The sequence below is a fragment of the Lithobates pipiens genome, unplaced genomic scaffold (assembly GCF_037356315.1).
Source record: "Lithobates pipiens isolate NorthernLeopardFrog02 unplaced genomic scaffold, aLitPip1_a1.2 Scaffold_18, whole genome shotgun sequence".
Taxonomy (NCBI): domain Eukaryota; kingdom Metazoa; phylum Chordata; class Amphibia; order Anura; family Ranidae; genus Lithobates; species Lithobates pipiens.
The window spans coordinates 643,845,659-643,858,516 of NW_027507758.1; the positions used below are offsets into that span (position 1 = coordinate 643,845,659).

Consider the following 12,858-nt stretch of genomic DNA (forward strand, 5'->3'; position numbering starts at 1 on the left):
AAGGGGCTGCTGGTGGGGACTCTGATGTGAAGGGGGCTGCCGATGGGGACTCTGATGTGAAGGGGGCTGCCGATGGTGGTCTCTGATGTGAAGGGGGCTTCTGATGGGGACACACTGATGTAAGGGGGACGCTGTTGAGGACACTCAAAATTAAAGTGGTCCAGTCATGATGAAGTCCAGGGCCAAATATTTGTCCCAGTCCAGCCCTGGGAATGCCTGTGTAATATTTCACCCTATGTACCTCACACCAAAATAGTACAGGGACTACTTTGAAGTTGGTGCAACTTAAAGTAGTACAGATATGAATGGTTATCAGTGAGAATCATGGGGTACAACTTGTCATGCAACTCAGAGGCCCAAATTTGCTGGAAAAGCCGCCCAACTGTGAATCAAGTCATATATATTTTAATAGAAAGGAGCTCTCATTTATACTTGCATAGTCCTTACTGGTTTACATCAGCAGAACAAATGTAGGAAGTGATGTGCACATGGGACGGAAGCAAATGTGTGGTGATGCCAAACAAATCAATGAACCCCACCAAATCTAACTACCACATTGAGTAAGTACATATCCTACACTTACCCGGCCAATCAGCAGCACCTCCTCTTTGCTAAAGAGAGACCTCGCCATGTCCACCTAGATGGAGATCCTGACCAGCACAGGAACATACGGTTGATTAAAATGACTCATTTCTGGGTCAGAAGGTGAAACCACGCTCTTTTGATCGCAGCTACGAATATTTGATCGCAACCACGATTAGAATTTTATTATTTTTGCAGATATGCAAATTTGCATTTCTACTTATGATATTTAAAGGCATTCGATAAGAAATGGTGTCCCTGGGAGAGCAGCAGGTGAATTACAAAGACAAAGGCCCAGATTGAGCCCTGGTTCACACCGACAGCGGGAGGAAATCGTTCAGCTGAACTCACACACTTTCATTCCCACATGTCAGTCCCGACGGCGGGAATATCAGAGACATCTGTGCAGGTTTCTGCACTGATATCAATACAAATCGCACCCCAAAGTCACACCAATTAAAACGGTGCAATTGCCACTGATTTGACATGTCAAATCGGACCAATGTGAACCAGGGCTGACACAACACTACCTATCCACCAGCTGAATTCATTACCTGCGATTCTCCACAGCTGTTATATATAAAGATTCCACCTTTATCATTTCCTTGCAGGTGTGCTGAAGCCTAGGTTTACATAAATATCACATGACAAGTCACAGCCTATTGGCGGCAATGGCACTGTTCCAATCCTTGCGACGCCGATTTTGCGGCACCGCACTAATTTGCAAAAGTAGTTCCTGCACTACTTTTGCTGATTTCAGGTGTGACTTCAATAGAAATCTGTATATGAAGCCACACAGATGTCTATCAAGTAGCACCTGAAATCACGCTGACCTTGCTACTTTGATATCGGACTACTGCATTTGAAGTAGCCTGATTCCAAAGTAGCATCAATGCTACAGGGTGAAGAGATTCGTTTTTTGGTGCACAAATACATATAGAAATTATAAGATATAACAAGATATTGCACTTCCCCAAAACCACCACCACCCCCAAAAACTAAAAAGAAAGAAAAAAAAAAAAAAAAAAACACAATAAAGCTCCATAGTGAACTTTTATTTTACCAGCAGAAACAAAAAAAAAAAAAGTACATTAATTTACTAGCTACAAAAAAAATTTGGACAGGATATATGGTGCTACATTTAGCAATTGTATTTTAAGGGCCCTGCTCATAGGGGCTTACAATCTAAAATTTGACAAAGCCTTAGAGTGGACACAGCTTTACTTTCAGTGTATAACGGGCAACACCTCACATTTTTATCTGCAAGATTATAGAAACATACTTAACAGTCATTATTCTTACAAAGTATTCCAACATAATATTAAGACACTTATTCAAAACAGAACACCCACCACCACCACCCCACAATCCACACCCACATACATCTGTGACCATGTTCTGTTGGAAGCTGCATTTCTGTGTACATGATTAAGCAATGAGATCAAAGAGTAGAAGGTCAGCAGATGCTTCCAAACTATGCTTGCCTGGTCAGACAGGAACAATACACACATAGCATTGACAGCATGGCCACATAAACCCACTTTTGATTGAAAAAAAGCAACAAGAATTTCAGCAAACAGACAGCCCTAGTTGGGCGTTTGTCAATATGTACAATATCATTCCTTCTCACCCACAAATCACAACAAAAAACCTGGCCTTCTCAGGCCAAACAAACCCCCCCTACTGCAGCCCTTCATATAAGAGAGGTTGTATTGTTAGCAGACTGATACCCGCCCAATAGAAGTACACGCCCACCAGTATCTTTCAATTTGTCTCTTTGTGTGTGTCTAAAGTGATTGCACCTGATGAGCAGGAACACAGAATACTATTTGCAACTGTGATAGCCCTTGGCTATGTGCATCAAATCTCCAACTACAGGCCAAAGATCAAAGTCCATTTGCATGCACATAAACAAAGCAACCGTTTTCTAAGCATATATACCTGTGCAGTGTAAACCCTACAATTTTAAATGTCCAAGTAACTGGGCATGATTAGTGCTAACAAACTTTAACATTAGTCCCTGGCTGCAATGAGCTTCCAATCTAAAGTTCCAAACTAACTTTCTTACATTAGAGACTATTTAGACAGGAGACAAATAAAATGACGGCATGTCTTTGGATTGTGGTGAGAAACCCCCACAGAGAGCTCATATAAACTTCAGCACAAGCATTAGCATGTTGGGGAATTGAACCAGCAACTCCAGTGCTGCTAGACAGAAGTGCTGCCCACTAAGCCAGCAGGCAGCCTCACACATGTTCTCTGAATCTCTGTGGTGTGAACCAGCCCTAAGTCCATAGCCATGCTCAGTGTCACAAGCAATATACAATATATTGGCCTAAGTATTGGGATGCCTGTCTATAGGCACATGAACTGTAATGGCATCCCAGTCTTAGTCCATAGGGTTCAATATTGAGTTGGCCCACCATTTGCAGTTATAACAGCTTCAACTCTTCTGGTAACGCTGTCCAAAAGTTTTAGGAGTGTGTCTGTGGGAATGTTTGACCATTCTACCAGAAGTGCAATTGTGTCATCGGGCACTGATGTTGGACAAGAAAGCCTGGCTTACAATCTCCGCTCTAATTCATCCCCAATGTGTTCTGTTGAGGTCGGGACTGTCAAGTCCCTCTACCTCTAATACCGCATACACATGATCGGAATTCCGGACAGAAAAAAACCTACGACAGCTTTTCATCAGAAAATGCGACTGTGTGTATGCTCCATCGGAATTTAGCTATCCGAATTTCCGCCAGCCAAAAATTGATAGCATGTTCTCAATTTTCCAGATGGAAAAACTTTCTATCGGTAATTCCGATCGTGTGTATGCAATTCCAATACGCCAAAAATCACGCATGCTCAGATTCAACTACGAGACAGAAGCTATTGGCTACTGGCTATTGAACTTCCTTTTTCTAGTCCCATCATACGTGTTGTACGTCACCGCGTTATAAACGATCGGAATTTGATGTGACCGTGTGTAGGCAAGACAGCTTGAGCCGAATTCCGTTGGAAAACCATCAGAGCTTTTTCCGACAAGAATTCCCATCGTGTGTACGCGGCATAACTCGCTCAGGCATGTCCTTATAGACCTTGCTTTGTGCACTGGTCCAAATCATTTGGTGGAGGGGGGTTATGATGTGGGCTTGTTTTTCAGGGGTTGGGCTTGGCCTCTTAGTTCCAGTGAAGGGAACTCTTAAGGCATCAGCATTTGGACAATTTCCTACTCCCAACTTAGTGGGAAAAGTTTGGGGATGGCTCGCTCCTGTTCCAATATGACTGCACACCAGTGCACAAAGCAAGGTCCATAAAGACATGGATGAGTTTGGGGTGGAGGAACTTGACTGGCTTGCACAGAGTCCTGACCTCAACCCGATAGAATACCTTTTGGCTGAATTAGAGCAGAGACTGCGAGCCAGGCCTTCTCCTCCAACATGAGTGCCTGGCCTCACAAATGCACTTCTGGAAGAATGTCAAACATTCCCATAGACACACTAAACTGTGTGGACAGCCTTCCCAGAAGCAGTTATAGCTACAAAGGGTGGACCAAATCAAATTTTAACCCTACGGACTAAGTCTGGGCTGCCATTAAAGGTCATGTGTCCCAATACTTTTGGTTAAATAGTGTATCTGGCAAGATTTACAATGGTGGTGGAACCCTCCTACACATAAATACTACATTTAGACATAGTTTTAGGACCTGAGACAGGAGTTATGCTTAATAACATAGGGAGATGAGACAACTTCTCTACATGAAGCAGCATGCTTGGGATTGGAACCATGGCCCTCAAGGATGCTAAGGAGAAGTTCTAACCTCTAAGCCACAGAGCTGCCGCATATGGAAACCTCCTACAAATAAATACACATATATTGCATTTCTTTGGACATATAGGTGATCTACATTATGCAAGAGTTATTCTTCTTGATTTATTCTGTGATATTCAGTGGTTCTTGGTGTGTGAACTGAATATAGAATAGTGATTTTACCCTCTAATTTTGAGGAATTACATTTTGATTTCTAATGTTAGTACACATATCACATTTTTAGGGCTTAAATTCTGATTATTTGGAAATAACAAAAAAACATACAAAATTGTGCCATATTTTACATTTGCATCAGCAATGGTATTGTTTGTGGTTTGTAAAGACACTTGTGTGAGATTGGGTAAAGATTTTTGTGAGATGGAGAGTAATGCCCCGTACACACGAGCGGACTTTTCAACATCCAAAGTCCGAAGGACCGAGTCCGTCAGACTATTCGATCGTGTGTGGGCTGCAACGGACTTTTGATTCGCCAAAGTCTGACGGACTTTAGAAATGAAGCATGCTTCAAATTTTCCCGAAGGAACTCCGCCGGACCCGGTCCCCTTCGAAAACTCCGCTCGTGTGTATGCTACTCCGACGGCCTAAAACCGACGCTAGGGCAGCTATTGGCTACTGGCTATGAACTTCCTTATTCGAGTCGGGTCGTACGTCATCACGTTCGAATCCGTCGGAGTTTAGTGTGATCGTGTGTGGCCAAGTCCGTTCGGCCGAAAAGTCTGTCAGAACTCCGTCGGAACTCCGGCGGAACTCCTTTGGAAGTCTGTCGGACATAAGTCCTCTCGTGTGTACGGGGCTTTACAAGCATGCACAGTTGTGTTGGCATCTAGTTGTACAGAGACAGGGAATTTATCTCTTCTCAGACTTTTAAAGATATTTCAGTCACACAAAGATGTTTAGCAACATAACTTGTTTTTATTGTATGGGACATTACATTACGGAATTGCTATGTGCAAATTCTTTATTCTCCCTATGCCAGAGGTAATCACTGACACTGTTGCATGGTGGGAACCAGGGCCGCTGATAGAAATCATGGGGCCCCCTACAGCCTACCTGACGGGGCCCCCTTAAGCTCCACCCCTGGCCCCGCCCCTGGTCCCTCCTTTAGCCTCACCCCTGGCCCCTCCATAATGCCATTGGCAGCATGGGTGGCACTGTCTGCAGCACATTACGGCATTGGTGGCACTGTCTGAAGCACATTACGAGATCAGCGTCATGGGTGGCACTGTCTCTGCAGGCAGCACATGCGTTATGGCCCATAAAACATGTGCTACCTGCAGACAGTGCCACCCATGCTGCCAATGCCATACTGTGCTGCAGACAGTGCCACCCATAACACCAATGCCATAAAGCATGTGCTACCTGCAGACAGTGCCAGCCATGCCATTAATGCCATAATGTATAGATGCTTCTGCAGTAGTAGTAGTAGATCTTGAAGCCCCCCCCCCAAGCACACACCTTTGTCATTGTTAGCTGGGCCCAAGGAGTCACTTCTTCCCTAATCCTGCTGCTGCCTGGACCGGAGTCTGCACAAACAATTACAGTCAGGTGGGATGCTGATGCCAGCTGCTTCTTTTTTGTCCTCTACTGCCGCTGCTCGTCTGAGTTTGCCGCCTCACAGCTACTTCTCTCACGCGGAAAGAGGAATAGCTCAGCAGCGCCAGGGGGGCGGCACTAGCCAGCTGAGCCAGCATGAGGAGATGAGGAGCGGGCGTGGTAGAGATTCTTCCACGCCCGAAATAGTAAAAATAGTCCCTCCCCTGCCGCCACCTTTTCTCCACATAGATATCAGTAAAGGAAAAAAAAAACGTAAAAAGTAAACCGGGGGGGTTTAGGGGGTTAGTTGTTTGTATTTAGGACTCTGATCAGTCATTGCTGGAGGATTTTTTTTTTAATGACTTATCTGTTCAGGTTGCCTGGGCCCCCCTGCTGGCGGGGCCCGGTACAACGGGGCCAGTTGTACTGGCCTATCAGAGGCCCTGGTGGGAACCAAGGTATGATGAATCTTATATAGCTGTGGGTTCAAACAACACTTATAGCTTGGATGACTGCCAGAAAGCTGATAGGGGTCTCATTTGTACACATAGGTCTCCTGCGTTTGAACCCTGCCCATTATCTAAGCCAGATGTCAACATGTGTATTTAGGCTTTATATCCACAGGGTTATAATGCGTTTATAGAAGTAGGCTCACAGCAGGTATGCTCAGCAACGGAGTTAGGAGTAAACATCACTGAAGTGGATGCTCATTTGCCCTTTTCAGGCGGCATACACAATGTTTCACTTTTGCATTGCCATGGGAAAAATGATATGTTAGAAGGAGTCACAGAACACTTCCAGAGTATCTCCTGGAGACCAGATGCACTCCCAGAGGGTGATTTCTCATTGCCCATAGGCCCAATCGTAGAAATACTCAAACAATGAAAGACATCTTTGCAATATCTTAAGACATATAATTTGACAGTACATCAGGAAATCATAAAAACTACCATTAGGGATGGGCCGAACACCCCCCTGTTCGGTTTGCAGCATAAAAAGCGAACAGCCCAAAAATTTGTTCAAACACCGTTAAAGTCTATGAGACACGAAAATGAATAATCAAAAGTGCTAATTTAAAAGGCTTATGCCTCCTACACAGGGTCGGACTTTCCAGCAGAAAAAGTCAGACGGAATCTTTTCATTGGACATTCCGATGTGTGGGCCTCATCAGACTCAGAAAAAAAAATTCTGACGGACCTAGAAATAGAACAATTTTTCCGACAGAACCAATTCCTATCGGGAAGATTGTCTGTATGTTGTTCTGACGGACCAAAAAACGATGCATGCTCTGAAGCAAGTATGAGACGGCAGCTACTGAACGTCCTTTTTTCTAGTCCATCGTACATTTTGTACATCACCGCATTCTAGACGGTCGGATCTTGGTGAAATTGTGTGTAGGCAAGACCGTTTCAGTGGAACTTCGTTGGAACTCCATTGGAAAGACCATCGGAGTTTATTCCGATGGAAAGACCAGTTGTGTGTATACAGCATAATATGCAAGTTATTGTTATAAAAAGTGTTTGGGAACCCGGGCCCTGCCCCAGGGGACATGTATAAATGCAAAAAAGTCATTTAAATGTACCTGCGGTAGCGTGGGGGTCCCCCCAAATTCCATACCAGGCCTTTCAGGTCTGGTATGGATATTAAAGGGAATTGTCAAAAAACGGCTAGTTTTTTTTTGCAATTTTTGACATGTTTTTTGGGAAATGGTAGGGGTAATTTGTACCCCATTACCAATTAAGATGGCGGGATGGGATCTGGGGGTCCCCTTGTTAAAGGGGGCTTCCAGATTCCGATAAGCCCCCTCACCCACATACCCCCACAAACACCGGGCAAGGATTGTGGGGGTGAGGCCCTTGTCCCCATGGGGACAGCCTCCCAATGTTGAGGGTGTGGCCTGGTACGGTTCGGGGGGGCACTCTCTCGTCCGCCCATCTCTTCCTGCCCCCTGCCAGGTTTCGTGCTCGGATAAGGGTCTGGTATGGATTTTTAGGGGGCCTCCTATGGCATTTTATTTTTACATTTTGGCGCGGGGTTCCCCTTAATATCCATACCAGACCCGAAGGTCCTGGTATGGAATTTGGGGGGACCCTCATTTTTTCTTTGAATTTTGGTTCGGAGTTCCCTTGATATTCATACCAGACCCGAAGGGCCTGGTAATACACTGTGGGGGAATCCCAGGCCATTTTTTTTAATGACTTTTATGTGTATTGCAGAGACCCGGCAATTCATTATAGCCGGCGCTACCGCGAGTACTTTTAATTGACTTTTTTTTCCTTTAGAAATGTAAATTTGCTCTCGGACTTTTGTAAACACGGGAAACAAGCGCTCCCTTACAGGAATACTATAAACACCCCCCAGGTACGAAATTTAAAGGAATATTTCACTTTTATTGTTTCAGTTTAAGCATTATTAAAATCACTGCTCCCGAAAAAAAACCTGCAGTTTTTAAGACTTTTTTTGCATTGGTACATGTCCCCTGGGGCGGGACCCGGGTCCCCAAACACTTTTTATGACAATAACTTGCATATTAACCTTTAAAATTAGCACTTTTGATTTCTCCCATAGACTTTTAAAGAGTGTCCCGTGGCTTTCGAATTTGCCACAAAAACCCCAAATTGTTCACTATTCGGTGAATGGGCGAACAGCCAATGTTCGAGTGGAACTCATGTTCGACCCAAACAGACAGCCCACCCCTAACTACCATTATGAGAGGTAAACTTGAAGCATCCACTATTCAGTTATCACAAGACACCCATCATTCGTGGTATAATGTGTTCACAGGTTGGTCACCCACAGGAAGTGAGGTGGTGAAAACTTTCCTCTACCCACTTGCTGTTTGTGTTATTATTTTGGTCATACTAGTCCTGAACAATTGCTATTTGGTTTGTACTATAAAGACGAATCTGAGTTTGACTTGGAATGTGTTTACTTGCTAGATATGTTTAGGCTAATAGATTGGCATGGCTGGTTTCTGAGGCCAAAGACGGCCTGACCTGTACTTTTTACCGAAAATATTATGAGACTGCACGTCATATGGAGGTAAACATCTTTTCTTAGAATTGCCATCCTTTTTCTCTGTAACCAAACCTTAAATATATTGTAATCCATCCTTCCTTTATTTTGTATAAAACAGACATGTTTTTTGACCTCATCTCATGTGTGTGTCATTTGGGTATCCACAGGACCCTGGTGGAAGTTATCCAGCTGTCTGGTTCAAGTCCCTGACACCCCCCTATGAGATCTCCGATGTGTGGAAAGACTGGCCTTCTGTGAAAAACATTTCCCACACTCAGGGCAGGAATATGGCTTCTCCCCCGTGTGAGATCTCTGATGTGCGGAAAGACCGGTTTTATGTGAAAAACATTTCCCACACTCGGCACAGAAATACGGTTTCTCCCCCGTGTGAGATCTCTGATGTGTGGAAAGACTGGTCTTATGTGAAAAACATTTCCCACACTCAGGACAGGAATACGGCTTCTCCCCTGTGTGAGATCTCTGATGTGTGGAAAGACCGGACTTATCTGAAAAACATTTCCTGCACTCAGGACAGGAATGCGGCTTTTCTCCTGTATGAGATTTCTGATGTCTGCTAAGACTGGACTTCTGTGAAAAACATTTCCCACACTCAGGACAAGAATATGGCTTCTTCCCCATGTTAGATCTCTGATGTGTGGAAAGACCAATCTTACCTGAAAAACATTTCCCATACTCAGGACAGGAATATGGCTTCTCCCCCATGTGAGATCTCTGATGTGTGTTAAGACCGGATTTCTGTGAAAAACATTTCCCACACTCAGGACAGGAATACGGCTTCTCTCCTGTGTGCACTCTCTGATGGCTGAAAAGATGGTACTTACGTGAAAAACATTTTCCACACTCAGGACAGGAATGTGGCTTTTCCCCTGTGTGTGATCTCTGATGTGTGTAAAGACTAGACTTCTGTGAAAAACATTTCCCGCACTCAGAACAGTAATATGGCTTCTCCCCCGTGTGAGATCTCAGATGTTTGTAAAGACTCAACTTGTCTGAAAAACATTTCCCACACTCAGGGCAGGAATATGTCTTCTCTCCCGTGTGGGAAATCTGATGTCTGTAAAGATTGGCTTTCTGTGAAAAGCATTTCCCGCACTCAGCACATGAATAGGGCTTCTCCCCCGTGTGAGATCTCTGATGTGTGGAAAGACTGGACTTCTGTGAAAAACATTTCCCGCACTCAGGACAGGAATACGGCTTCTCCCCTGTGTAAGATCTCTGATGTGTGGAGAGACTGGACTTCTCTGAAAAACATTTCCGGCACTCAGGACAGGAAAATGGCTTCTCCCCCGTGTGAGATCTCTGATGTGCGCAAAGATTGGACTTCTCTGAAAAAAATTTCCCGCACTCAGGACAGGAATGCGGCTTCTCCCCCGTGTGAGATCTCTGATGTGCGGAGTGACTGGACTTCTCTGAAAAACATTTCCGGCACTCAGGACAGGAATACGGCTTCTCCCCTGTGTGAGATCGCTGATGTGTGGAAAGATGGGACTTCACTGAAAAACATTTCCCGCACTCGGGACAGGAATGCGGCTTCTCCCCCGTGTGAGATCTCTGATGTGCGGAAAGATTGGACTTCTGTGAAAAACATTTCCCGCACTCAGGACAGGAATACGGCTTCTCCCCCGTGTGAGATCGCTGATGTGTGGAAAGATGGGACTTTACTGAAAAACATTTCCCGCACTCAGGACAGGAATATGGCTTCTCCCCCGTGTGAGATCTCTGATGTGCGGAAAGATGGGACATTTGTAAAAAACATTTCCCGCACTCAGGACAGGAATACGGCTTCTCCCCCGTGTGAGATCTTTTATGCCTATTAAGATAAGATTTATAACGGAAACACTTCCCGCACTCAGTACAGGAAAAGCTCTTCTCTGTTGGAAGGACGGCCCCGTCCCTCACAGTCTGAGGTTCCTCAGGATAAGAGGAATACGATGGTCCATCTACACTGTGTGGTGCCGGATGGACATTTGAGGTAGTCGGGTTTTCTCCTGGACTATACTGTGTGATGTCCTCATCTTCTACTTTACAGTCTGGAGACAAAGTGAGACAATCCTCTGAGGTTTTCCTCATCTCCCGTCCATCTACTAAAATAGAAATACAAAGATTATTACTAGACATGAGCTGATTGGTTCCCCTAAACCAGGACTCCACCCACATCAGGCAGCTTTGTCTCTGAGGATCTTACAATTCCCCCCTCAAGGTAACTAGTAAATGGGTCCTCTGATCTCCTACCAGATCATTTCATTATTCATGGACCTTAGTCAGAGAGTGAGGAAACAACGAGAACTGTCTTTTATAGGAGTGACAGTGATGAGGGGATTATAGGACGAGTGTCCCCTCCCCCTCTATCACTCATTGCCATCTTCCCAACACAAGAAGTCCTGACCTTCCTTATTTAGTCCATGATTTAGTCATGAATAACAGCGGGGCTGAGCCCCACCAGAGGTCAGAGAGTGAGGATGGGGGGAGAACAACCAAGATGAAGACTGGACTGATCCTAAAGACCCCCATCATTGGGTTATTGACTCCTCCCTCATTATCACTTTCTGTTTAAGGTTCCAAAGTCTGAGGATGTTATCACATTATTATCACCATGTAAAAGTCTGTGCTCCAATCACATCATCAGATATAAAATGTCCAGCTGGTAGGAAATGGGTGCAAAAGAAGTCAGGACTATGTAATGTACAACTTATTATGTAGGATAGAACAGTTAGGATTTTATAGTATCAGAATGATGTAATGTACAACAAAGAGTATATAGTGTAGGGGTCAGGAGTATGTAATGTACAATATATAGTATATAGTGTATGGCAGCCCTCAAATTTTCCACTCACTTACTCACCTTTTGTGAGTGGAAAATGATGACTGGCGAGTGTTGGCTGCCTTGAAGGAGGGGGGGGGGGGGGGGGGCGAGCACCACTGGCAGGCGGGGGTTGAATGGGAGCCGTTGTCCCTGATAAAGTTGTTAAAATTTATTTTTGTAACTTAATTCTGCATAAAACATTTAAGTTTCATTTCAGGAGATAATTTATGAGGGTGTGTTTAGGGGCGGGGACTGGTTGGGTTGGGTGGAGAAACTTTTTGAAATTTTGAGCACTGTTCTAAGGGTCAGGAGTATGTAATGTAGAATATAAAGTATACAGTGTAAGGGTCAGGACTCATAATATTGGTATTCAGTAATCAGTGGAAGATGAAATGATTACATGAGACAAGTTGCAGAGGTCCCTCACCGCTGCCTCCCATCTCCTGAGACTGCACTCAGTGACTTGGGTCTGAGACTATACAGACATATCCCTCCACCCGGCACAGCCAGCAGACAACACAACAAGTAATCCTGGGGGGATTGTTCTGTCAGAGATCTTGTCATACCCGGGTATGGGGCAGAAGACCCAAATCACATACCCCAGGTGCCTAGATCTAGTAACATCTATGGGGAAAATGAACATTTTGCTGCCAGCTGAACCCCAGAATCTCCATAAATCCAGTCTAGATACATAAATTGTGTCTGAAGCACAGTGAAGGAAGATTATCACCCAGTCCCCGCCCTACTCTGGACCAATCAGTGAGCAGTATGGGTGGAGGAATGTATTTAGTGTTAATGACCCACCTGTGCTGATCTCTGTAGGAGTGTCCTCCTCTATAAATGTCCCCGTTATTCCATCCTCCTCCATAGACTGCTGATCATCCCTCACATACCTCTCTTCTTCTTCTGATTTCACCTCAAATTCTATATCCATTGGATCTCCACTCTAAACCAAGAAAATGAGAGAGAAAATCATCTGTGAGATAGAAGATTTATTATAAAAAAATCCACACATCGTCACACAAGTCCATGTTCTAGATGATCCGTCCCACCAACCTTGTAACAGTGGGGGATGGTGTGAT

General features: G+C 44.6%; 2 protein-coding genes across 2 annotated transcripts in view; both read right to left on the minus strand.

The window, feature by feature from the left end:
* LOC143989797 (uncharacterized) overlaps nucleotides 1-12,858 on the minus strand; it is a 765,658-nt gene that overhangs the window by 88,435 nt on the left and 664,365 nt on the right. The gene's annotated exons all lie outside the window — the stretch shown is intronic.
* On the minus strand, nucleotides 7,493-11,178 carry LOC143989594 (uncharacterized). The gene has a single exon (XM_077489802.1). The coding sequence runs from the start codon at nucleotides 11,128-11,130 to the stop codon at nucleotides 9,151-9,153; it is 1,980 nt and encodes a 659-aa protein (XP_077345928.1). The 5' UTR covers nucleotides 11,131-11,178; the 3' UTR covers nucleotides 7,493-9,150.